This window comes from Cydia strobilella, chromosome 24, assembly GCF_947568885.1.
Source record: "Cydia strobilella chromosome 24, ilCydStro3.1, whole genome shotgun sequence".
In the NCBI taxonomy this organism is placed as follows: domain Eukaryota; kingdom Metazoa; phylum Arthropoda; class Insecta; order Lepidoptera; family Tortricidae; genus Cydia; species Cydia strobilella.
In genome coordinates, this window is record NC_086064.1 from 9,005,197 (window position 1) to 9,033,027 (window position 27,831).

The 27,831-nt window shown below is 37.8% G+C and overlaps 1 protein-coding gene across 2 annotated transcripts; it reads right to left on the reverse strand.

The window, feature by feature from the left end:
* Positions 1–370: 370 nt before the first annotated feature.
* On the reverse strand, positions 371–27,729 carry LOC134751995 (T-complex protein 1 subunit eta). 2 transcript variants are annotated; one of them, XM_063687542.1, is made up of 14 exons: positions 27,592–27,729; positions 26,110–26,208; positions 23,920–24,015; positions 21,453–21,518; positions 20,739–20,814; positions 12,755–12,866; positions 11,608–11,741; positions 10,319–10,494; positions 9,496–9,650; positions 7,966–8,135; positions 5,327–5,461; positions 4,511–4,699; positions 3,881–4,005; positions 371–1,936 (listed from the first exon to the last, which is right to left on the reverse strand). In XM_063687542.1, exons 1-14 carry the CDS (start codon positions 27,592–27,594, stop codon positions 1,823–1,825), a joined length of 1,650 nt encoding a protein of 549 aa, XP_063543612.1. In that variant the 5' UTR covers positions 27,595–27,729; the 3' UTR covers positions 371–1,822. The 2 variants fall into 2 exon arrangements, with proteins under 2 accessions (XP_063543612.1, XP_063543613.1); XM_063687543.1 differs by lacking the exon at positions 4,511–4,699.
* Between the last annotated feature and the right edge of the window lie 102 nt (positions 27,730–27,831).

The following is a 27,831-nucleotide window of genomic DNA, read 5'->3' on the forward strand; positions in this document are numbered from 1 at the left end:
CTGCTGAGGTGAAAATAATATTTAAGAATAAATTAAGTTAGTGCCAACGGAACCAAGAAATTATTAAAATAGACATTATAGCTTCGGCGGGAAATTTCGCTCAATGAGGGCTAACGCGTATGAATTCGCCGCTAGGGGCGCTAGTGTAGATGGTGGTCTTTTCCATAGTTCGAAATGTCAAATGTCACTTGTCACTTCAATGACTGACAGCTGTTCTATAGTCTTTTGGACCACCATCAACAGAGGCGCCAACTGGTGGGCAAAAAACGATAGCCCTCATTCTGGAAAGATTTCGTCTTAGGTTCAAATATTAAGTAACGCAATTTTCTAAGATTTCCGAAATTGTGTTTTGTCAAATAAAACCATAAAATAGTAGTGTAATACATTTTATTAACTAACTTACATCCTAAACATTTGTGAAAGCTAAAGTTATTATCATTAATAAAATAATTCAAACAAAATTAAATGCTTCGAACAGAATAATATCTGTTTATAATGAGTCTGACATTGCTAATATAAATAAAACATTTTACATTTCAGTAAACATAAGCACATTGAAATAAACATAAGCAGATATTGAACCAGCAATCGTAATACTTTAAAAACATTGTGTAATTCTTAGTTAAGAAATTATAACTTTTTACGTATGTTTCCAGAAACTCACAAAAATTCCAGTGGATTTTTTTCGTTCTGGATTTAAAGTTACAAAAGTCTTTGCGGTGTATTAAAATAAGATTTTCGATACTGGAATTAACCCTTTACAAGGCTGACATTTCAAAAATGATAATCGAATCAATCAATCAATTGTAATCAATCGAATGTCTGTCTTACTCATCGAAAAATAGAACACATGTTTGAATTGAAGTGCCGTATGTGGGAAATATGTCATTCTCAACCAAAAGGGTACTTATTGTCGGTTGTCAATAAGGCGCTATTTCCATATAGCTTCAATTTGAAATCAACCTTGTCGACTAGCGACAATGTGGTACCTTTTGGTTGAAAACGTCACATATATATCCCTTAGGGTTAACTTGACAAATAGAAAATACTCTATTTATTAAAATCAGATTAATTAAGCACTTATCATTCCAGCGCCATAAGCCTTCGCCCGTGACAAAAAGCCGGGTCGATGTTAGGAAAATTATCATTACAGTACATATGGTGCTACTTTCTCGCACTAGTGCGTAAAAGAGCACTTTTCGTGCATATGTCGAAAGTTTAAAGGGCCATATATGTACTGTAAAACGTTGTACGATACACGTGCCGATTTAAAACACTCCCTGCGGTCGTGTTTTAATTTATCGCCACTCGTTTCGAATATCCTCTTTTCCGCACTTGTATCGTAAATAACTATTCCCGTACCAAAAACACCAAGTATCAGTAAGAAAATATGTGGTATTTTCTATAAAAAGGGACCTTATTGTCGATGGCGCTTACGCCATTATAAACGATGCTCCGATATAAATACAATGCAGGCGACGCTGTGCGGCGTAAGCGCCATCGACAATAAGGTCCCTATAAAACTCCCGTGAGACTCAAACATATTAGATTATTTTAAACCGGGTCACTCACGTATTATTAAGTCGAATAGCTCGACATGTATGTCGTAAGTGACCCGGTTTAAAATAATCTAATAAGGTCCCTTTTCATAGAAAATGCCCCATATGGTGTTTAGCTATCTATCGACCTAACTAGATTTGCTTTTTTATTATCTTAGATACTAAAATGACAGTTGAAGCTTCGTGCCGATAAACATGGTATTGAGCTGTCATCTCAGTATTATGTGATATAAAGTAGATAATGCCAACACATTATCTATAGTTTATCCCATGCGCGGGCGCCCCATGCCGCGCCCCATGCCGCCCGGCATGCCCCCGGCTTGGGGCATGGCGTCTCCGCCCTTCACGTTCTTGATCGTCTCGTCTACCGACAGGATCTGAAACAACAAATACAATTAGCATCATGCATGAATTTATTGTTATTTTTGGATTCATAATTTATATCGTTGGAACACCGGAAATGATAAAAATACTTTTGTAAACCTTAACATTATTTTATTAAAAAATATTTAAAATGTTGAAAATTTTTGAGCGGTTGAAACGCTCATAATTTTTGGCGCGAATTCGACAGAGCGTGATGACGTCACACGTTGGGCGGCCCAACTGACGTTTGCTACTAATGACACTAATCTGTCGAACGCGTGACGTCACGTGGCGTTTCGAGCGTTTCGCTCACTAGCTTTTCGCGGGCAAATTTTTGTACTTTTTATTTATAATTTTAAGTAATTAAATGGTAATTTAAAAACGGAAATGCATTTGTAACATGATATAACGGTAACAAACATCCGAATAAAACATTTCGTTCAAATATAAACTTCATGCATGAGGCTAATTTTTCTACTCGTCGACTATAATCTGTGTATTACAACTTCATATGCAACACTACAACGTTACTCTTTTCAACGTTCCGACTCAAGCATAATAGTATTTTATACAATCGTGATATAATAGAGAGCTTTTCAGTCCAGTACCGTGTAAGCAACGAAGCTTGCCGAGTTGCTTAAGTATAAGGTACGAAATTGAAAAGCTTGATTATATCACTATTCGAATCGATACGGTTTTCATTCATTCATAATTTAAGAGCATGGCTCTTGTCGGTGGAGTATGCGCCAGTTTTCTCGGTCCTCGGCCAGGTTCTTTAGGTCCCTGTAAGACACGACATTTGCTTTCGCTTTCAGTTGTTGTGTGTAGCTTGCTCGTGGTTTTCCGCGGCCTCTTCTCGCTTCTATCTTGCCTTCTAATATAGTGTTAAAGAAAGTGTCGTGTCTTATCAAGTGACCTATCATTCTGCCTCGTCTATTTTCTATAGTTCTCAGCAGGTTTCTCTTCTCTCCCACAATTCGAAGCACTTCCTCGTTCGTTTTTTTCTCCGTCCAACTTATTCTTTCCATTCTTCTCCACAACCACATCTCAAAAGCCTCTAATCGCTTCCTATCTTTCTGCCGCATTGTCCACGTCTCACACCCATACAAAGCGATACGGTTTAGTCAATTATAAAAATTTTGAAAATAGAACTATAAATTTCGATAAAATATTTCTTGTTTAAGGAGACTCGATTCAATGCAAATTAGCCTACTTAAACACGCTGCTGCGTCGCATCTGCTTTGTGATTGGTTGGGCAACAAAAACATTTTATTTTATGTTGGAGTAGAAACAATTGCTTCATAAGTCAGAAACGCGCACGTGACACCCTTCATATAGCAACATCCATACCCTACGAAAATTGCTTAGCGTTGCTTGTTAGTCTCCATAGGCTACGGTGGCCAAAACCGAGAAAAAAACTGTCTTAAAAGTGAATTTAGCTTGATCAGGTACCAGGGCCTCATGAGTTACGAGGAGGTGTCGTTGACCAACCCGCCGGAAGGTATCGCGGGCCGCGGCAGCTCGCGTATAACTGTTTACTTTTGGTTTGTTTACCTATATGATTCTACTGGTTGAAAGTATTATTTTTTTGTCTCGTAGAAAAAGTATTGTATACAATAGTGATATAATCAAGCTTTTCAATCTCTTACCTTAATTAAGCAACTCAGCAAGCTTCGTTGCTTAAACACGGTACTCGACTGAAAAGCTCTATTATATCACTATTGTATAAAATACCATTAGCCTCATTTAACTAGAATCCTCACAAACTTCAGTAATTGGATCCGTTGTTATAATCATCAGCTAGATCTGAAATTTCTAAATACCTAGTATCACAGTATAATAGTTTAGCCAATAGACGCTTGTTACTGTGCTCCAGGTAGTATTTTTACTTAGTATTCCAAAGTATTTATACTCAGTATGTATAAGTATTTTTACCTAGTATTAGCGAGTATTTTTACCTGCGCGGCGGCCTCGCAGGCAGCAGTAACAGCATTGATCTTCACAACAGCCGGCTCCCACACGCAGCTAGCGAAGTTATCCGCGATATCCTCCTTCTGAATGTCCACGCCGTACCATTTCTCGCCTGGAACAAGTATTTAGGTGCTACAAATACTGTAAGTGTGGAAGTGTTATTTTTTGTAATGTGTGCGGCCTCATTGTGGTTATATCCTCAAAAATATCAGTAATTGGATCCGTTGTTATAATCATTGGTGAAATACGCAAGTGGTAATACTAAGTATATTTACCTAACAAAGAATTTGAATATTTACTTTGTATTTTGACCAAGTAATTTAAGCTCAAAGGCGCGGGCGATTACGGCAAATAATACTTGTTCCTTGCCGACCACGCCTTTTGAGTACTCGCGATACTCTCGAAAGTACTTTGACATCAAGTCGGACTGCCATTTATTTATTTTATCCAATATCTTACCTAGTATTAAGACCTTACTTAGTAGTTTTACCAAGTATTACTTAGTATTTCGACCAAGTATTTTACCTAGTAGATTGACCAAGTATTTTACCTAGTATTTCGACCAAGTATTTTACCTAGTATTTCGACCAAGTATTTTCCCTAGTATTTTCACATACCCTGATGATGTTTCTGACGCAGCTTATTCAGCAAGTTAGTAGCGTCGAAGCCGGCGTTGTCGCACAGTTGTCTCGGGATAGCCTCGAAGGCGCGAGCGATGGCGGCCAATAATAGCTGTTCCTTGCCGGCCACCCCCTTAGAGTATTCGCGAAGGTGCTTGGAGATCTCCATGTCGATGGCGCCGCCACCTGTTAGAAATATTTTACTTAATAACGTTTTTAATGGCTAACTTAACGTACGAGCCAATCTCTTTGGCAATGTACATATTTTAGTTTCCGATTCAGGCCACAAGATGGCAAACCCTACAACCAGTGTTGGACGAACGTTAATTGCAATTAACCAGTACAAATTGAACCGTAAACCGTCACGGACGGTTACAGACGGTTCAATTTGTACTGGTTAATGGTTAATTGCATTCACGTTTCGGCCAACACTGCCTACAACACGCACGGTCCCTGTATTTAAGTTCAAATAAGATATGTGACATTTTCAACTAAAAGGTACCACATTGTCGCTTGTCAATAAGGTTGATTTCAAATTGAAGATGTATGGAAATAGCGCCTTATTGACAACCAACCGACAATAAGTACCCTTTTGATTGAAAATGGCACATCTGTTTTAGCCTCATTAACTAGAATCCTCACATACATCAGTAATTGGATCCGTTGTTATAATCATCGGCTATTCAATTTCAATAAATTATAACGACCATCTTAATTTTTTAACCTAGCATCTACACTACACTCAAGAAGTATTTTACTTGGTATCTCATAAGTGTTTCACCTAGTATTTTTACAAGTATTTCAAGTACGTACCAGCCACAAGCGCGTCGTTTTTGATGCTGCGGCGCACGATCATGATGGCGTCATGGAGCGAGCGCTCAGTCTCCTCAAGAAATTGTTCGGCGCCACCTCGCAATATCAACGTGCAGGTCTTCGCCGCCGGGCAACCTTGAGCAAAAAACAGTATTTGTTATTTATTTATCCATATCCATAAAACTTTACGGGCCTGATTTAGTTATATTTTATCCCTTTCTTACAAATAAGTCAAAATGACGGATAAAGACAAACGATGTATAGCTAATTCAGGCCAATAACGCGTTTCTGAATAACGCCATTAGGGAATGCAAACCGGTTTTACGTGTATGAAACTTCAGTTAATAACCGTTTACCGGTTTTTCCTTACAATTAAAATCCGGTTTGCATTCCCTCATCTGTACTAATATTGCGTAATGCAATGTAGTTATTTCAATTATGCAATAATTTCTTCATAACTACTAATGGCTTGCGAATAGGGAATATTACGCGAAACTCTGCGTAGGTGGCGCCACTACCACAATTCGAGGGTCTATCGCAAACCAGAAAATCGAAATTTCGTTATCTAACATCTCTGTCACTCTTGCATATCGAGCGATAAAGATAAAGCGATAAGAAATTTCGGATTCGCGTTTCCCGGTAGGTCCTCTGTAAACAAACCGCCTTAATTCACAATGTCATATTTTATTATGTCAGAAAACTTGTCAAAAACCTGTTAAAGGTACACTATGTATAAGTTACTCTATGGTTTACTAAAAAGGCTAGTGCTGCACTCTGGTGGCAGAACATTGCAGTAATATCCCCTATTCAGCGACAAAAAACGGTGTCTCCGGTGTTACACCATAAATCGTCTGCAATAGAGTTCATTAGACGCAAAGGCCAATGATGATGATTTTAGGTACAATGAAGTTTGAGCCTCATTCAACAAATATCCTCAGAAACGTCAGTAATTGGATCCGTTGTTATAATCATTGGCTCGACTTAAAATAATGATTTACTTGTAATATTACTGTACGTGTACATACACTATCGATTCTTAGATGGATTTATACTATATCAAGGTTCGGAAACCGGTAAAATTTCCAAACCGTTATCATGTACTTGGCGCAAAACCTTTTAATTTCGGTTTCGTTATTTTTAAACCGGTTTTCAAAAAGACATTTCCATAAAGTTCTCTGTTTAACCGGTTCGGTGCGGATGGCACGACAGGCGTGTCATCAATGTTTTTAACGTATGGCGTATGACACGAGAGGCGTGCCATCATATTCTATGGCGTAAGGCACTTTTGGCTGTGGCGGGCGAACAATTGGTTTACTAATGTATTGCCAAAAATCGTTTCCCAAAGTATTACTTCCCAAACTATTTTACGCAAATTATCATTTGGCAAAATTTCATTTCGCAAATTTTCATAATCCAACCTAACCTAACCCAACCCAGTACGTCATTTTCATTTCGCAAGTATGGGGTTGGGAAATGAAATGGATGCGAAGTAAAAAACTTGCTAAAATTTCATTTGGGAAATGAAACTGATGCCATAAGTTTGTTGGGAAGTGAAATTTGGCGAAAAATATTTTGGCTAAACGGCGGTATCCCCGAACAATTGTTTCATGAGTTTCATGGAACAATTGTTCGCCCGCCACAGCCAAGTTTTTGAAAATGGAACACGCAACGAACCGGTTAACCGGTTTAGAACACTACAACCGGTTTCTTCCTACGTCATCTTTGTTTACGCGGCACACAGCCGCGCCGGCCGGCCGTCTCGTCACTCGTATAATAAACCGGTTTATTTAGGTTACAATAATGATCTTAAAACCTGTGGCCCTAGTGAAAAAGCCCTTTCACAACTGCGCTGCCCGAGACTTGTACCCTTATTCACTAGGGCCACAGATTAACATTAGCGTTCTTATGAAAGTTCGCGGAGTACAACAGAAATAAACCGGTATCTACCCGCTATTTTTTAAACCGGTTCCGAGCCTTGTTTACTATTACTAGCTAATGTTAGAGATACCGTAGATATGGCTACCATACTAAAATACTGAAAGATATACATTAAAATACAGCATAGATAACTTTAATTTACCATCAGGGCGTCCGCGGTTTACGTAACCTAAGAAAAGAAAGTGTTTAGGATAGGAGAGGATTAAGGTATATCTATGGTTGGGGCACAGAATAAGTAATAGTACAAAACCTACAAAATAAACTACAAAACCGAAGTTTGACAGCGATTCAGGGACGAATCATGCTGTCCCTTTCTTATGTATGGTACTTTCCCTTTCGGTTATTTAGGGTTGTCAAAATTCAGGTCATTATCTTCGTACACGCAAACTCGCAAACGTTAGGTAAGTTGTGCCAACCCTAATAATTGCTCGAAGCAATGCTGAGCCGAATGGATCCGAGAATGCCCGAAGCCCTCCTTTCGCACCCTTGCTCTCGGTGAAACGTGAAGACGGAGCTTAATAAATATCGTTGTATTTATAATCGAGTATTTTACCTAGTATTTTGACCAAACATTTTACCTAGTATTTCTACCAAGTATTTCACCTAGTATTTCTACCAAGTATTTTACCTAGTATCTTAATCAAGTATTTTACCTAGTATTTTTACATCGAACCATTAAGCTTCTGTAGCTTTACACTTACCAGTGAAGATGTTATAACGCTCGCCGCCGATCTGCTTCTCGGTGAAGTGCGCGCAGTGGCCCAGGGCCTCTACGGGGATGGACCTGGTGGAGCTGAGCACGGCGCCGCCGCACGCGCGCTGCGTGCGGCGCAGGTCCTCGTCGGGCACGCGCCCGGCGCAGAACATGTCTCTGTAATACAAACAAATATGTGGTATTTTCTATAAAAAGGGACCTTCTTGTCGATAGGCGCTTACGCCATTATAAACGATGCTCCGATATAAATACAATGCCGCGCGACGCTGTGCGGCGTAAGCGCCATCGACAATAAGGTCCCTTTTCATAGAAAATGCCCCATATTAGTTTTGAATGATTCACGGTTAGTTTCACTAGACTTATATTGACCGGAATATAGACCGTGATTACCTTTTGTATTGTTTTTGTGCTCCCGATATTTCGACGCAGTTACATGCATCTTGTTCACGGGTGACCGTCACCCATGAGCTCAAAAACAATACAAAAGGTAATCCCGGTCAATATAAGTCTAGTGAAACAAATTTTTGTGTGTGTTTGTCATTGTGTGTGATGAATATCACACAAGAACATTTCAATAGTGTCGGTCCATTGAAACGAGAGCAATAGTAGATTTTACAACAAGGGCATAAAGCAGTCCATCTTTATCCGAGGCAATTTATTGGTCCGAGTGCAGCGAGCAGTGCATTTTATAAATACGAAAGTAACCGTCTGTCTGTCTGTTACTTCTTCACGCTTAACCCTTAAATGCATAATGATGTATATATGCATCGTATATTTGATGGTCCGTGGCTCAATATGCAGCTATCCAAAATCACATTTATTACTTTTATACAGCATGACACATCTATTTCAATTTATTAAAAAGTTATACAAAAAATCATGCATTTAAGGGTTAAAGATTACATATAAAATCTAGTATTTCCATATTCCCAAGTATTTTTACGCGACGCGAATATTTCACTTAAATATTTCCCTCCAAGTATTTTATCTAAGTATCCCCAAGAATGTGTTTTTTTTTTGTTTCCGAACCGTTATTTTTTTTTGTTTAGTATCACTCCAACATTTACTTTTTTGGGACCATTCTCCACGTGTTTTTGTTGTGTATATTTTAACCTGATATCCTATGTATTTAAACCTAGGTACCAAGTGTTTTGAGCTAGTATTTACAAGTATTTTAACCTAGTATTTGCGAGTATTTAAGCTAAACTTTTCCCTGTTATCGGCATATTCACGCAAATATTTCCTTACCGGTCAGCGAAGTACTGCGTAGCAACGTCTCCAATAGGCAGCTTGCTCAGCACCACGTTGGCTCTGCTCTTGTAAAGCGCTTCAAGCTTCTCGTAAAGGATCTACCATTCAGCGTCGACTACCTTTTGAGATCTAAGAAGCCCGAGAATTAGCTAGTATCCTCAAGTATTTTTAACCTAGTATGTCCAAGTATTTATACCTAGTATTTGCGAGTATTTTAGCTAAACTTTTCCCTGTTATCGGCATATTCACGCAAATATTTCCTTACCGGTCAGCGAAGTACTGCGTAGCAACGTCTCCAATAGGCAGCTTGCTCAGCACCACGTTGGCTCCGCTCTTGTGCAGGGCTTCAAGCTTCTCGTAAAGGATCTGCCATTCAGCGTCCACCACCTTCTGGTATTCCTTCACGTTGTCCACACGCACCTGTAATCAATGTTTGTGGTAAATAAAGATTTAAAAAAATGTTTTTAGTAATACACACGTTTGTTTCGTGAGAATGCCTCATTACACTTTGAATCCTCAAGAGTGAATTCAGAAATTGGATCCGTTGTTTTAATCATAGGCGAATAAGAACAATTGTTACGTTCTCAATAAAAAAGTACCACTTTGTCGCTTACCATACAGCCAAATTCAAATTCGAAAAATGTTGGACTCCCCTTTTCCAAAACTGTAAGCTTCTAAAGAAAGCCTTGTAAAGAAAGATTGGCCTCAATTATACTTCTTAAAGGCCGGCAACGGACTTACAACCCCTCTGGTGTCGCGGGTGTCCGTGGGCGGCGGTAATCGCTTATCATCAGGCGATCCGTCTGCTCGTTTACCTCATGTCATAAAAGAAGGCTAGATGTTTACCCATTGTCCCAAGTATTTTTACCTAATATCCCCAAGCATTTTTACCTAGTCTCCCCAAAGTACTTTACCTAGTATTCCTAACTCCTCGGCATTACCTAGTATCCCCAAGTATGTTTCCGGAGACTAAGGGAAGGAGGAAGAAGGAAGAGATCCCCAAGTATTTTACCTAGTATTCTCAAGTATTTTTACCTAGTATCCCCAAGTATTTTTACCTAGTATTCTCAAGTATTTTTGTAACTTACCTCAGCATTGTCCCTTTCAGCCTTCAGCTCGAGCTCGATGTTGAGCAGCGCAATCTTGCACGGGTCATAACTCTTGGGTTGCATCTCGAAGCCGGCGTACGAGAACGTCTTCTTGAAGGCAACTCCGGCTACCAGAAATGAGTCTTCTAAGGCACCGCCGGAGACTTTCTTGATGCCTTGAAAATAAAAACATTTTAAAAAATAACACCGATTTTTATATTTTCAGGAAAGTTAGTTGTAGTTTACTTCAATATGATTATTTGTGATATTTTCTATAAAAAGGGACCTTATTGTCGATGGCGCTTACGCCATTATAACCGATGCTCCGATATAAATACAATGCCGCGCGACGCTGTGCGGCGTAAGCGCCATCGACAATAAGGTCCCTTTTCATAGAAAATGCCCCATTTTTAGAAATTAGTTGACATGCCTCATTTCTACTATCAAGACCCACACAATACTGTTCAGGTACAATCCTCAGTTTAATCATTGGCTGTCAACTAAACTAATATACAATCTATTTAAAAAAAAACCGGAGAAGTGCGAGTCGGACTCGCCCACCGATGGTTCCGTACAAATTAAATTTTTAGTATTTGTTATAGCGGCAACAGAAATACATCATCTGTAAAAATTTCACGACCTAATGCTCATTTACTTCGGACACCTCTCACGTCGCTCCTCGGATAGCTTGGAGAATGTTATAATGATGGGTAAAGTTGAAGGCACCAGACCTCAGGGCCCTCCTCCTACTAGATGGTGTGCTCAAATCACTGCACTTATGCAATTAAAACTGCATGAGGCCATGCGCTTGGCGAAGAATAGAAGCCTATGGAGGAACCTGATCTACAACAGAAGGACATGATGTCACGATCCTCAGCATTGAGGGACCGACTGAAGAAGAAGCTATCACGGTTCATGAAATACAGCCTGGTGACAGACAGACAGTGGAGTCTTAGTAACAGGGTTCCGTTTCAACCATTTGGGTACGGAACCCTAAAAACAGACATAGGTCGCGTCAGTCGCGCGAAACGGTTCTTCAGCTGGTGGCTTCTAGTATTGTACGTCACCAACTTTTCATCATAGTATCCTTAAGCATTTTCACCTAGTATCCCCAAGTATTTTTTACCTAGTATCCCCAAGTATTTTTACCTAGTATCCCCAAGTATTATTACCTAGTCTCCCCAAGTATTTTTACCTAGTATCCCCAAGAATTTTCACACGAGTAGCAAGTATTTTACCTAGTATCCGAGTATTTTTATGTGTTATCCAAATATTTTTACGTATCTTACCTATCATGTCCAGAGGCAACAGAGGAGCGTCCAGAGACAAGACAGCGTCAACCACCATGGCAGAGAAATGGTCCTTCTGTCTGTGAATCAGCTTTGAGGCCATGGCGGTGGCGGCGCACTTGCGGAGCAGGTCGCTGCAACAATTGTATTTTAAACTGAGTAGGGTAGGCTAGGAAACAGTGGCTCCGCTCGAACAGTGGCTCGGTCGCCCCAATATGGCCTTTATCATGTTGGAATTTGGTTAAGTGAGCCACTGTACCCGGCAATTTTTTTCCGAGCCACTGTTTCCTACCTTACCCTACACATATAAGTTTCATCATTTTTGGTACAAGCTTTTATTGCTGACTGTACATACTTTTCTTTCCACAGCCAACTAATGCCCATCGACACAATGAGGGCTAACGCGTATGAATTCGCCGCTAGGGGCGCTAGTGTAGATGGTGGTCTTTTCCATAGTTCGAAATGTCAAATGTCACTTGTCACTTCAATAACTGACAGCTTTTCTATAGTCTTTTGGACCACCATCAACAGAGGCGCCAACTGGTGAGCAAAAAAACGATAGCCCTCATTCTAACAACCCCAAACACATTTAGCGTTGTTTTATCACAGAGTTCCTATGGCCACCTCCTGTCTCCGTCATCAGATCAGCTCTACGTCATCAAAATATTTATTGTCATCCGATTTACATATGTATGCAAAATTTCAGCTCAATCGGAAATCGGGTCAAATTTACCTTCCAAGATTTGACCCATACAGAATATTAGGTACATTTATTGAGTAAGATGTATTATTAATCTAAGACAATTTGGTGCTTCGAATTTGGCAGGTAAACGAGATTGCGCTGTACAGCTCCTTACATTTTGCGTATGGATAGTATAGAAAGGATGTCAATCTCTATATATGAAAAGTGTCCATCAAAAAACAGTAAATAGGTGGCGCCACTATACACTGAAGTACCTAGACCATACACCTAGTATTTTATATAGATGTGCACCCGTGCGACCGTGAGGGACAGAACATACGCAATGCGACAAAATTAAAAACACGTTTACGTAACTCTGATTGTCAAAAGTTGACGTTTAACAATTCAGTGACCGTAAAAACAGATGGCGCAGTGCAGCGCCATCTGTTTTGGATGTCAACTTACCGTTGTTCCTGTGGCGACTTGTTGTCCATCTTGACGGCGAGCTCGCGAATTCGGTCGACAGCGAGCTTGGCGGCCGAGCGCACAGCGCGTACTAAGATGCGAGGATGCACGCCTGAAAATTTATAAACAAAAATTAAAGTCAAAGTGTTTATTTGTAAAACATAGGTAAAGCACGTAAAACCACGCTGCGCTCTAAGACTCAAATAATAAACGTAGCTCGAAAAGCGGCCAAGTTGAAATGGGACTGGGCTGGTCATGTCTGCCGAATGCCGGACGACTTGTGGGCCAAGTTAACCACGGAGTGGGAGCCCCACGAGTCTAACCGGGGATCCGGCAGACCTCGTCGGCGATGGCGGGATAACTTGGACTCCTTCTTGTCAGGCTGGCCAGATATAGCATTAAACAGAGACGAGTGGAAAAAGAGGGGGGAGGCCTTTGCCCAGCAGTGGGACACAATGGGCTCTGAATAATAATAATAATAAGGTAAAACTGTTACAGTGGTGTACAAAATTATAAATTGGTCTCACTATGTTTTGCCTTTTGGCGTACAAAAACATGTTCTTGAAATAACTTATACTTAGCGAATATGTCAGGGTCAAAATCGTTGTAAGGCTACAGGGTTTGAAGTTTGAATGTTTGGCGCGTGGCCATTGTGTCTCAGCGCGTGGCACTCGCTCAGGCACAATATCACGTGCTCACACAAAAGAAACAATGGCTTTTGTTTAACAGATCAGGGTGTTTGCAGTAATATTCAGGTTTATTCCCTGATCCCTATAAGACAGGTTTACCTAGTTTAGGGCTCAGGACACTATTCCTAGGCTGTCTAACAATAGAATAGAATACTCCTAAAAATGTTATTCTACTTTGTAATAAGCTGCATTTTTGATACACAAATAAATCATTTTTCATTTTCATTTTCATTTTCAATAATCATTTGAGAAGATTCAAACTACATATATGCAACATCAAAAAGGACGTGCGCTAAAAAAACTTATAAACCATACTGATGGTTTATGGCAAGCTTTATTAATTAAACTAAACTAAATTCTCTGGAAAAAGGGCGTAAACACAATTAGACGTTACGACGACGTGCCGTGGCACGTTGCGGCGTCGTGTAACGTTGCGACGTCGTGACGTGTAAATCTACGGAGTGTAACGTAAAAAATCACGTCACGGCGTCGTACCGTCGCACGTTGCCGCAATGTGCGACGTCACGATGTCGTGATGTTAAAACTAACGTTATAATACTTATGGTTAATCGTATCGTATCGTAATTGTTTATTGCAGACAAATAATCCATATTATGTACCTACACACTATTGACAAGTAGAATTAAAAATAATTAAAAATAATCAATCACAAAATTCATAAACCAAGTCAAAAAATATAAATAAAAGAACAATTAAATCATAAAAAAAAATTACATTAAAAATTAAAATTGAAATAAAAATTTAAAGGATTAAAATTCAAAAATTCAAAATTACAAATCAAAATTTATAAGTATATACTAATTCTTCCGATAATTTTGAAATTTTGAAAATTAAAACAGTTTAATCCCAGCATCTCCAGAGGTTCAATAGGCATCCTGCCTACTGTTTTCGTATATATGGTGTTATCCGTGCCAGCAATTCTTCAAAACTTGGTATACTCATTCTAAAGAATTCATAAAACTTTTTGTCATCCCTTTTTAGGGCACTATAATTTCTCTTAAAGTGATTTCCATAATTCATGATAGAAAGAAATGGATGGACCCAGTATTTTCTGTGTTTCTGCCTCTTCTTTAGGAGACTTCTTAATAGCAGCAGGATGAAGACAAGTCTGGTGCGGTCCATGGCTCTTGATCAACTGCGGCATATTTTTCAAATTTCGACGGCAACGTATCGACGGCCTGCGACACGACGTCGTGACGTGATTTTATACGTTACACGCCGTAGATTTGCACGTCACGACGTCGCAACGTTACACGACGCCGCAACGTGCCACGGCACGTCGTCGTAACGTCAAAACTACATGCGCCGCGACGACTAATCGTTACTCAGTTTGCGCTAGGCATAGCGACATCTACCGGACGATTGGAATAACTTTCCACTACCGTTGTATTTGGGGTAAAGAGATTAGAGTGAGTAAATTTACTGTGAATACAAAATTTACTTTGACAATAAGCCTCTATACCATATACACTCAATCTTCTTTGGTATGAGAAAAGAGATTGTAATAGAGGAAAAGTCTAAGAAAAAAACGTGGCCCTTAGCTTGACATCCCAAACAGATGGCGCTCGTTTACCTATCAAATTCGAAGCACACAATTGTCTTATATTTTACGCATCTTACTCAATCAATGTATGTTTGGTATGAGCAAAGATAGATATAACTCCGTAATAGATGGATACAGTCTAAGGAAAAAACGTGCCTCGAACATCACGAAAATTTGATTTTCGATCAGATGGCGCCACTAGTTTTGGCCTACACTCGTATAGAGGGCGTTGACTATTTCGTTTGTTATTTATAATTTTAACGCATGTCAGTGAAAGAACATGGGTCAAAATCATATAAAAATAATTAATGCAAATAAAAAAAAAAACATTTATCCATATTTAAATACATTTTAACGTATTTTTATAAATCTTCATTTTTAGTTTTAAAGTATGTCGATTGATGGCAGTGAATTTACAGTCGTTACAAAATTTACTGTGACAGTACCGCTCTATCTTATCTTATCTTATTATATCCTCTTTGATTTTACGCATTTTTAGTTTTAAAGTATGTCGATTGATGACAGTGAATTTACAGTCGTTATAAAATTTACTATGACAGTAGTACCGCTCTATCTTATCGTATCTTATTATATCCTCTTTGATTTTACGCATTTTTAGTTTTAAAGTATGTCGATTGATGGCAGTGAATTTACAGTCGTTACAAAATTTACTATGACAGTAGTACCGCTCTATCTTATCTTATTATATCCTCTTTGATTTTACGCATTTTTAGTTTTAAAGTATGTCGATTGATGGCAGTGAATTTACAGTCGTTACAAAATTTACTATGACAGTAGTACCGCTCTATCTTATCTTATCTTATTATATCCTCTTTGATTTTACGCATTTTTAGTTTTAAAGTATGTCGATTGATGGCAGTGAATTTACAGTCGTTACAAAATTTACTATGACAGTAGTACCGCTCTATCTTATCGTATCTTATTATATCCTCTTTGATTTTACGCATTTTTAGTTTTAAAGTATGTCGATTGATGGCAGTGAATTTACAGTCGTTACAAAATTTACTATGACAGTAGTACCGCTCTATCTTATCTTATCTTATTATATCCTCTTTGATTTTACGCATTTTTAGTTTTAAAGTATGTCGATTGATGGCAGTGAATTTACAGTCATTATAAAATTTACTATGACAGTAGTACCGCTCTATCTTATCTTATTTTATTATATCCTCTTTGATTTTACGCATCTTACTTAATCAATGTATCTTTGGTATGGTATGAGCAAGTATGAGTCAACGTTATGATAATGATATAAAGTTGTCCCAATCTCCCGATAGATGTCGTTGTCACTAACGCGAACTGGCTAACGAAAGGTCCACTCGAATCGGTAGGGCGCAGACTAGTACTGCATAATAGTAGATTGTGTCACAAGGGAGCAAAATGACATATTTACGGCGAGGGCGTACAATTGAATCCTAAACGGAGCGAAGGATTCTATAATAGAATCCTGAGCGTAGCGAGGGATTCTAACATAGAATCCTGAGCGTAGTGAGGGATTCAAGTGTTAACGCCCAAGGTGAAAATAATTTTGCTACCATGTGACACATACTGCTTTTCACATCACCTATGAGGAAATTACATACTAACATATATTAGGTTTCAAAACATTATTATTTTAAGCAAAGATCGATACGGACAAAGTGCCAAAAATATGTGTACACGACCTTAGTATAGGTACATACTTCTGGCACTTTGTCCGTATCGATATTTTCAGACGTGACTGTAGTGACAAATTAAAAGTACCTACAGCTCATAATTATGTACCTAATATCTTTTCAAAAACAGCAGCAAACAACTAAAATGACACAATGAAAATCAAGTACATTATTTTTGTAGATTTTTCTGATAACAAATTAGCTCTTACCCCTTTGAACCAAATCTTCGAAAGAACACTATGAAGACTGATATCACTTATATTTATTATTATTAGTGTCGTTACCGGGATGCTGCTTAAAACATCTGACACAGATGAAAAGGCCTATTATTATTGATTTAAACTAAGTATTTACAAATTTATACAGAATACAGAACAGCATAATGCTTTGTGAAATATTTGTACAATTTTTTTTAAATATAAACTTTTTAAATTGCATAGACAAGTATGGCTGCGTTTAAGGAGACCTAAAATGTCAAAATAAAAATTAAATTATTAAACAAGTTTTTTTTACGTTTCTTTATAAATATTACGCTAATTAATTAATTTACTTAATTTAAATATGATATTAATTAATTTAAAATACGTTAATTACATTTATTGTTTACAATTACAACAAAATATTATTTAAGTTAGAAAAATTGTATGCACGTAATCGATTATAAAGAAATTGTAATCGATTATCTGCATACTAATTTCATATGTCTTTGTGTCAATATTTCATACTGGCAACAAAATGTCCTTGAACAGAAAAGTGCCACTTTGATCCCTCCTAGCAGGGAAGAAAAGTTCCCTTTTCGAATAGGTGATGTGAAAAGGTATTTTTATCAAGTTAAGGCTTAACCTATCTTTGTATTTTTGAAACGCACATCCGAATGGTGCCGCGTTAATCTCGATAAGTATGAGTATGTCACATTGAAGTTATTTTTATTCGGAATAAGTTTTTGGCAAACATTTTTTTTTGTACAAGCTTTTATTTTATTGACTGTACTTTTTTAGGGTTCCGTACCCAAAGGGTAAAAACGGGACCCTATTACTAAGACTCCGCTGTCCGTCTGTCACCAGGCTGTATCTCATGAACCGTGATAGCTAGACAGTTGAAATTTTCACAGATGATGTATTTCTGTTGTTTTTGGCAGAGGGGAAACGACGTGAAGGCATATACAAAAAAATACAAAATACAAAAATTTTATTTCGTTACCTGGCATAGATGAAATATAGGATAAAACAATTGGTTTCACTTACAAATATGACAATTTGGTTAGCAGTAGCCCTCACACTAGGTCAAGCCTGTGTCGTGAGAACTAACTATCCTTTACTAAATCCTCAAAGATATATATATGTATATATTTTTTTTTTTTTATACATTTTCATTTTTAGTATTAATAATACTGTCGAAGGATAAGAGTAAATTTACTGTGACTACAAAATTTCCACTGACAGTAACTCTCTACACAAATTAACTCTATGGTTTCATTTTCAATTTTCAATGATTTATAACGGTGTCCAACACGTAGATGCAGACAACCGTCAGCAAAAATAAGAAAATTTTGACTTTGACTTTGACTACGCAGCACAACATTCGACAACCAACGTTTCGAATCGACACGCCGTTAGCCAGTTCACGGTGGGCACAGCGCCATCTAACGGAGGATCGGGACAACTCTACAAAGTCCGTCTATGGCGTCTATACTTTACTTGAGTTCCTCCATAGAGTAACTTATACTAGAGCGGTACTGTCATAGTAAATTTTGTAACCCCAGTAAATTCACTGCCATCTGTCGACACACTTTAAAACTAAAAATGAAGATTTATAAAAATACGATAAAATATATTTAAATATGAATAAATTATTTTTTTTATTTGCATTAATTATTTTTATGATTTTGACCAAGTTCTTTCACTGATATGCGTTAAAATTGTTAAATAACAAACGAAACCGTCAACGCCATCTATACGACAGTAGGCCAAAGCTAGTAGCGCCCTCTGAACAAGAATCAAATTTTCTTGATTTTCGAGGCACGTTTTTTCCTTAGACTGTATCCATCTATTACGGAGTTATATCTATCTTTGGTTCCTCCAATAATTGTTGAAAGTCCTCAGCAAGCTCGGTCGAATTTCACCTTCCCATACAAACGGAGTTTCGTTCTCATTCTTCAACTACGTGTTGGATTGTTATGAAACTTTGCACATACAATGACATGAGGTATCTAGTCCTGTAATTAGTTTATATATCTCCAGTTTAAAAGCAAACGAAATAACGTTAAATTTGTTAAATGTCAAAAAGTGTCGCCATCTACACGAGCACGAGTCGGAAACCCTGCAACCTGAAACTGGTACCATAAAAAAATTAAAAAACATTTTTTTACCTACTAACTATTTTAAGTGTGATAAGGGAAAAGTGTGGACTGAGCGAAGATGTAGTGACAAAAATTGAGAAAGGTATGTTGAGATGGTTTGGACACGTGGAAAGAATGAGTGAAAGAAGGCTAACAAAGAGTGTATAAGGGAGAGGTAGAAACGGGAGTTAAAAGGGGGAGACCTCGGCGGACTTTCTCTGATCAGATCGGGGAAATCCTGAAGAAAGGCCAGGTCAAGAGCACCCTAAACCGGCGAGCGTGTATGAAGAATGTTATGAAAGTGAAGGAAGCGAAAGAGGTATGTCAGGATCGTAGCAAGTGGAAATCCGTGGTCTCTGCCTACCCCTCCGGGAAATAGGCGTGATTATATGTAACTTTTTTAAATCACATTTTCAAACTAACTTAATTTACAGTTTACAGTGGTAAAGGGTAGAATAAGTTTTCTGCCAACAAACTGCTATGCAGTTTGGCAGATCAGTAGCAACAATTAGTGTACCTCTTTTTAATAATAAATAAATTAAAAAAAATAGGTAATGTGAAAACTAAAAACTTAACTAAATCCAATCCTTTCCTTTCCAAATTTTCGTCTTATCCGTATTTCCTAATTCCTAGTTTCCCTAACTTTTAATTCCTCCACAACCTGACATTGGCTAACCTAACAAAAGCCATAACAAGAAAAAAAAAAAAATCTTCAGTGTTTGAGCACCCCCTCCCCCTTGTAGTTGAGATAAGTTTACAAACAAAACGGCGTAATATCATAATACCACGCGCCATCAAAGCATATGTACGCGCGTACAAAAATAATATATAAGATTTAAAAGGTATTTGTATAAGCTAATGCCATAACAGAGCAGTTTTCTCATCTTATAATGATTATGACAAGTCGTTAGTCAGTTTACGATAGTGCCAGCGACATCTAGCGGCAAATTGTGACAACTTTTCGACAACAGCCTAGAGTTGGCACGAACAAAGTGTAAACTAGCGACCAGCCCCTAATTCCGCTACTTGACGTTAGATGTAGACTACGAATATAATAGTCGTTTAGGTAACAAAACTGATGTATGGAGTGAGCACAAAGATAGATATAACTCCGTAATAGATGGATACAGTCTTAGGAAAAAACGTGCCTCGAAAATCACGAAAATTTAGTCGCCACTAGTTTTGGCCTACTCTCGTATAGAGGGCGTTGACGGCTTCGTTTGTTATTTGTAATTTTAACGCATATCAGTGAAAGAACATGGGTCAAAATCATATAAAAATAATTAATGCAAATAAAAAAATCATTTATCCATATTTAAATACATTTTAACGTATTTTTATAAATCTTCATTTTTAGTTTTAAAGTGTGTCGATAGATGGCAGTGAATTTATAGCGGTTACAAAATTTACTATGACAGTACCACTCTATCTTATTATATCCTCTTTGAGTGAGCACTATATGCTTACTTATTTCTCTACGATTTCACCATAAATTTAAAATGATTAAATTGATAATAGTGACATACCTTAAATAATTTCACGGTTTAGACTCACTTGTTTTAGTCACTCGCGCAACATGTTTCGGAGAGCCTAGGTCTCCTTTCTCAAGCACTAATAGTGCGAGCAGCGTTCACGACGACCGTGTATTGCGTACTGCCGCGCGCCGCGCGTTTAATGTTAGTATGTCTCAACAGTTTAAATTCGATTAGTGACATACCTTCTTCGACAAACGGCTTGAGCCGCTTCAGCAGCTCCCCGGCCAGGATCACTACAGACGTGGTCCCATCTCCCACCTGAAATACATCATTTGTCTGTCATAATATAATAATAATTTAGTTAATGTAATGTAAAGTATTCTGTGGGACATCAGTTAGTATTACCAAAGATAGATATAACTCCGTAATAGATGGATACAGTCTAAGGAAAAAACGTGCCTCGAAAATGACGAAAATTTGATTCTCGATCTCCCATACAACAAACGTGTTTTTTTTGCCGTTTTTATAGATAATGGTACGGAACCCTTCGTGCGCGAGTCCGACTCGCACTAGGCCGGTTTTTCTCCTTTCTTGAGGTATGGATCCCGTTTAGGTAAAGGCCTCCTCCCATTTCTTCCATAAATATCTGTGTTTGCCATTGTACATCCAGTCTTTTCCTGCAACCTCTACTATGTCATCGGTCCACCGTTTGACAGGTTTACCAGCTTTCCTCTTAGCCGGCTGGTTCAACAAATAATAAAAATTAAATTTGTACGGAACCCTCGGTGGGCGAGTCCGAATCGCACTTATCCGGTTTTTTTTAAATCCTTACTGTGATGTTTGAAAGAAACTCGATTAAAAATTTATTATTTATTAAAAGCTATATCAGACGCGAACCAGAGCGAGACGTCTAGGTGAGAGCGAGACCGCATATTAGGTTGCGTTCTCACACTTACCTCAGCATCTTGAGACTTGGCGATGTCGACGAGAGTCTTAGCGGCGGGGTGCACGATGTCCAAAAGCTGAAATACAATTAATTAATAAATTATTATTATTTCTAGGTCCATGGGGTCCCAGCCAGCGCGCACAAGTTGTTTGCAAAAATCGCGAAGCGTCTGGTTGACGTAACTGGTGACCAAAGAGCTGGCGGCTTCCTCGCAAAACGTATCAGCATTGCGATACAGCGAGGAAATGCCGCCAGCATCCTTGGTGCAATGCCTCAAGGGCCTATTTTAGATTTAAGCTAGTTATTAATTTTGTTTACGTAGTACCACTGTATATATCTTGTATGTGATTAATTAATTAATTAATACACAAAGCGCATTTAGGCCATTTAGCTTTCATCGCACAGAATTTTCGCACTTATACCACAGGGCGGACACGCTATACATCAAAAATCACTTGAGTTTCTATGTGTGAACGGCACGTCTGTACACGCGTCATGCGTCATAGCAAAGATAGATATAACTCCGTAATAGGATCTAAGGAAAAAACGTGCCTCGAAAATCACGAAAATTTGATTCTCGATCAGAGGGCGCCACTAGTTTTGGCCTACTCTCGTATAGAGGGCGTTGACGGTTTCGTTTGTTATTTATAATTTTAACGCATATCAGTTAAAGAACATGGGTCAAAAACATATATAAATAATTAATGCAAATAAAAAATCATTTATCCATATTTAAATACATTTTAACGTATTTTTATGAATCTTTATTTTTAGTTTTAAAGTATGTCGATAGATGGCAGTGAATTTACAGTGGTTACAAAATTTACTATGACAGTACCGCTCTATCTTATTATATAATCTTTGGTCATAGTAGCAAGTTGCTTAAAAATAGTACTGAGCGGCCGGCAAACGGCCGTCAATCTGGTGTCGCGGGGCGAGGTCACTCGAGTCGGGGCGGGGCGGTGCGTGGCCGTTCTGTATGATAATACTATTACTTATTCTGTGCTGATACATAATCATAAGCCTTTGAGTCTAACATTGTACAAGTCTGTTGTTGTGGAAACCAATAGGGTATTACTACTAGTCAAATCAGTTTCTTTTTTCGAGCTGTCAATAGTACATTATTGTCGAGGCTCGGAAGTAGCTACTTGCTGGCTGAGGATTCGTTTTAAACGGACGACCTTGGGAGTCCGTTTAATTGAATCCGAAGCCAGCAAGTAGCCTTCCAGCCGAGTCATATATAGTGCTTTTCTCAAAAATGGCGCAATAAATACAAATATAATAGAAATATTTTACAGAAGCAACGTTCTTATGTATATATTCTCTCCGCCGTTTTATTTTTTTAATAAAAATTGAAGTGTATTTTTCTGCTAAAAACACGCCAACCTATTTGAGACACCTAAATAGTCGCGGTACCAACATTATAATTATAAGTACTGATCATCTGTTTGGCTGTTTAATGGACCTATGCCTGCATTTGATATGGCCACTTCAACTTTTAAAAAGTTTGGAACTCGACAAATAATGGAATTTGTATGCAACATTGCAGTCCCGAAATCGAGACTGCAATGTTTTTAACTTTTTAATTTTTTGACTGACCATAAACAACGCACTTCGCGACCTACTTTTTAACCGGCAACGTCGACTTTGCCGTCCATTTTTGAGAAAAATGATTTTGCTACTATGGAATTTATATGAAACAATATTATAGGACATTCTTACACAGATTGACTAAGTCCCACGAGGCTTGTGTTATAGGTACTCAGACAACGATATATATAATATATAAATACTTAAATACATAGAAAACACCATGACTCCGGAACAAATATGTGTGTTCATCACACAAATAAATGCCCTTACCGGGAACCCGGGACCATCGGTTTCACAGGCAGGGTCACTACCCACTAGGCCAGACCGGTCGTAAAACCATTTGGTCATCATTTAGACAATACTAATACAAATAGTTTATTGCCAGAAACATAAGAGCATTTACAATTCATACTGACCCCCCACACTAGGCAAAGCCTGTCCCGTGAGGGAAATCATACGATTTACTTAAAGATATACATAAGCGGCTATTGCAACCATGTCACAGAATAAGTAATAGTATTATCATACAGAACGGCTACGCACCGCCCCGCCGCGACTCGAGTGACCTCGCCCCGCGACACCAGATTGACGGCCGTTTGCCGGCCGCTCAGTACTATTTTTAAGCAACTCACTCACACTATGACGCATGACGCGTGTACAGACGTGCCGTTCACACATAGAAACTCAAGTGATTTTTGATGTATAGCGTGTCCGCCCTGTGAGCTGTGACCATGTAGAACAGAAAAAGTAAAATAAGGTAATTCAAATTAGTAAAGCTTAGTAATAAATAATACAACTAGCTAACATAAAAGAGAAACATATACTTAAAGCCTAATTCTGATTGAGTGTCAATACGTTGTGTGTGTGTGTGATAGATTACATACTTTCATAATGGTGGCTCCGTCATTGGAGATGACCGCTTTGCCGCTGTGGTCGACGATAAGCTTGTCCATGCCGCGAGGACCCAATGTTGTGCGTACCTGAAGTGTTTATTCGATAATAAATGGAAATTATACACTAAGTAGAAGCTAACTTTTTCAGCGAATTACTTTTTAAACTATTTTACAGAGAATTAGTCTTTAAATTTGATTTTGTCTTAACATTAATGTCTCATGTCCGAGACCGGCAAACTTTTTAGTAAAAGAGTCAAACACAGCATAAATCAGCAATAATATATATCTCAAAGAGCCACATCGTGTTGTTTTAAGGGGTCTAAGAACTCAAGTGTTCATTTTTTGTGTGGCTTAAAGAGCCGCAACTGTACAGTCGCCATCAGATATATCGGAGCGGCCAAGGTGCTCACAAATATCTAAACACGCCTCTATTGTCAAGGCATTAGAGTGCGTGTTCAGATATTTTTGAGCACCTCGGCCGCTCCGATGTATCTGATGGCGACTGTACCTCCAGAGAGCCGTATGTGGCTCGCGAGCTGTGGTTTGCCGACCCATGTCCCAGACACTATAATTAGTCTTAAAAATCAACAGGGTGGCCAAAAAATATGCTGACAAATCATTTTGATCGGCGTGGGGCCCTTTGTTTGACATAATTATTGAAAGTCATAATGTAATGATGGTCATATTATCATTAGTCATAATTCTGAAACCGTTAACTTTTAAGGATTTTCCTCAGGTTATCCTATAGATAGGTTAGGTTAGGTTTGTTTTATGGCAATCCTGAAAAGTTACGCGTTTCTGTGAAAAACCAAATTATGACTAATGATAATATGGCAATCATTCAATATCAAATTGATTACCATACGCAATAAATAAATACAAAATCATTACATTATGACTTTCAATAATTATGTCAAACAATAGAGACCCGACCGGCGTATATTGCTGATAACTTTCACAAATATGTGTATTCGGAAAACATCGTGAGTCACCCGTTGACCACGAACGCTGTAAACAGTTCGAAACGTCGCGATGTATTATAAATTCAATATACGCGATTTGGAGAACAAGCTTTATCAAGGGGTGTTGGAATCTGGTACAGAACAATTCAAGATAGACCCTTGTGGATACCCTGGTTTGATTCTGCCAACCTCTCTAGAAAAGTGTTAGTCTCAGCTTTCCGAGTCCGGGTGTTAAATCGTCACCACTGTGTGCAAACTGTCAGAAGACTGATGACTTGTCTCACGTGTTGTTCGAATGCGTCCGGAATTCGGACTTGAGAAAAAGAATTTTTGGTAGTCTGGGCTCCATGCACAATGGACAGATCAATTGTTGGTTGGCAGAGCCTATATCGGACAAAGCAATCAGTGTTTACCACTTTATTGACCTCTCCCTTGAGTAGGGAACTATGATAGCACCCATGAGGCTGACATGTTCACCTAGAGTGTCCAAAGCCTCCATAAAAACCAGATTAAAAAAAAAAAAAAAAAAAAATACGCGATATAATCCGTTTTCATAGTTTTATTTCATGAGTAACTATCGCGGTAACCGAAGACAATATTACTGTTTTACAAGTCAAAGCTACTATTAATATGTTCATGATTCAATAAATGATATAGGTAATTTTTGTTGTCTATCTTAAAATTCATCCTTTTATTTTGGTTGCTAAAATAAAGGTTGGCAGTTACCTTAATTATATTTACGAGTTATTAAAGTTACGAGAATGATACTGTATTTCGATTTCCACCAGAAGTGTAAAGATGTATAAAGAGGTATGTGTTTGTTGAGAACCAATAGAATCTCTTCATTTACATATCCTCACTCAGTGCAGTTCTAATGGACAATATTCTCGAATTTAAACTGTTGTGAGACATACTAATATTAAATCATTTTACGGTTTAGACTCACTTGTTTTAGTCACTCGCGCGACATGTTTCGGAATATTCTAGTGCTTAAAGCCCGGTTCACATTTGTCTGATGTGTCGTGTTGTGTGACGCATATCGGTTTCATACATTTAATATGGTTGCATTCACATTTCTCTGATGCATCAGGCATCAGACAAATGTGAACACAACCATATTAAATGTATGAAACTGACAGACAAATGTGAACCGGGCTTAACAAACATCCCTGGCTATGCATCGTTGCATATCTCTGGTGGAAACACCCTGAAACCTTACCGCATCAACGACAAGCTGGCATGCGTTGATGTTGGATATGAGCTGCGGACGTCCTTGCGACTGGTCCGTTCCCTCCTTCAGAACTAGGATTTGCGGTTGCTGTGGATCAAACATTTAGATTTTTTAAATAAATTCATACAGAATTAATTTTGTATCAAGCAGAAACATCTGCGAACAATGCTATTAAGCTTAGAAACAAATTAAAAGTAGAAAAATGTACTGTTATGGCTCTGCCAATTGAGCTACCAAGACCTTACACAATACATCCGGTGGTTGTGGGTTCAAGCCCCACCCATGACAGTTTCTAAATTAATACAGAAATAAATAACACCCCAGCCGGAAAAGAAAGATGATGAAGATACAGAAATAGACAAAGAAAGACTTAAAAACCAATGAAACATGGGGTATCGAAACATTGTTGCCATAGTAATAGCAACTCCTTTATTGGTCCATGGTAATAGTAACTGTAGTCTGGCAAATAAATTGGGTCAGTAACAGTAAAATAAAAAGCTATACTGATCTCTCTTATTTGAGTTACAATACTAGCATAAGAAAAAGACAATAAATGCTCCACTAAAAATCTACTCGCTCTGAAAGTCCAGCTGAGGTAGTTTGTTTTTATTTTTATTTTTTTATAGCCTATATAATTATACTATGTCTCACTGCTGGGCAAAGGCCCCCCTGTCTTGCTATTAATATTATTACACTTTTTTGTTCTAAGTGAATAAACAATTGTTAATATTGTTTTTTTTTTATTCGATATCTTCATTCTGGGACACCTATCTACAACTTTCTGAAAATATGAGCAATGCAGAGGAATTTTATCAGAATGAATACTGAATAGTCGGAAATGTAAACAGTCCCTAAAACCTCTGGCGTCTACAATAATAATGCACCTTATCTTTTTTAAGACAAAATTATTTAACACAGTATATCTTACTAATTATTACCACTGTTCTGATGAATAAAACCTAAAATATCTATTATATATAGGTTATAATCAATAAATTTGTAAGAAATAAGATTAATTTAAGGTTCGAGTATTATTTAAATTATGTATTACGACTGATAGTAATCTGTTGTAGTAAAATATATGCAATTTTAGTTACATTTCTCTAAAAAACTATAAATCACATGAACACCTGTGAAGATGAATCATAGACAAACCTTTATTGTGCGGTATTTATAACCAAAAACTTTAAGTAATATAAATTTTATGTATGGAGATTACCGACCATGGTTTCGATTAAGTTGATATGCTTTATCACACGAAATTATCACTAATTACGCATAAAAAACACAGAAATACGAATTCTTCTGGAGTATCACTAAAATGGTTTTAAGACACTTTTCTAAGATAAATACACCAAGGGCACTTAAAATAATTGTTGAAATAAACAATTTACATATTAAATAATTCTTAGATAGCATTCAAGTCACGGAATAACTTAAGATTAAAGTAATAAAATCAAATTTAAATACCATTTTGGATTTCTAGCAATCAACAATCCAATTTCAAAACTGACAATGCAATGCCTTGACACTGACAGTCAGTTCGGCTGACTGATCATAGCCAAGATAGACTGTCTTTCCATATGACTCTCTACCTCTCTACTTGCTCTCTAAACATTGCAAAACCAAACTAATTTTTTTAGATTAGGTTGTTGTGAGAAATATAGTTTGTCAAAGGACCGTCTCATTTCAAACATAGACAGAGACCAG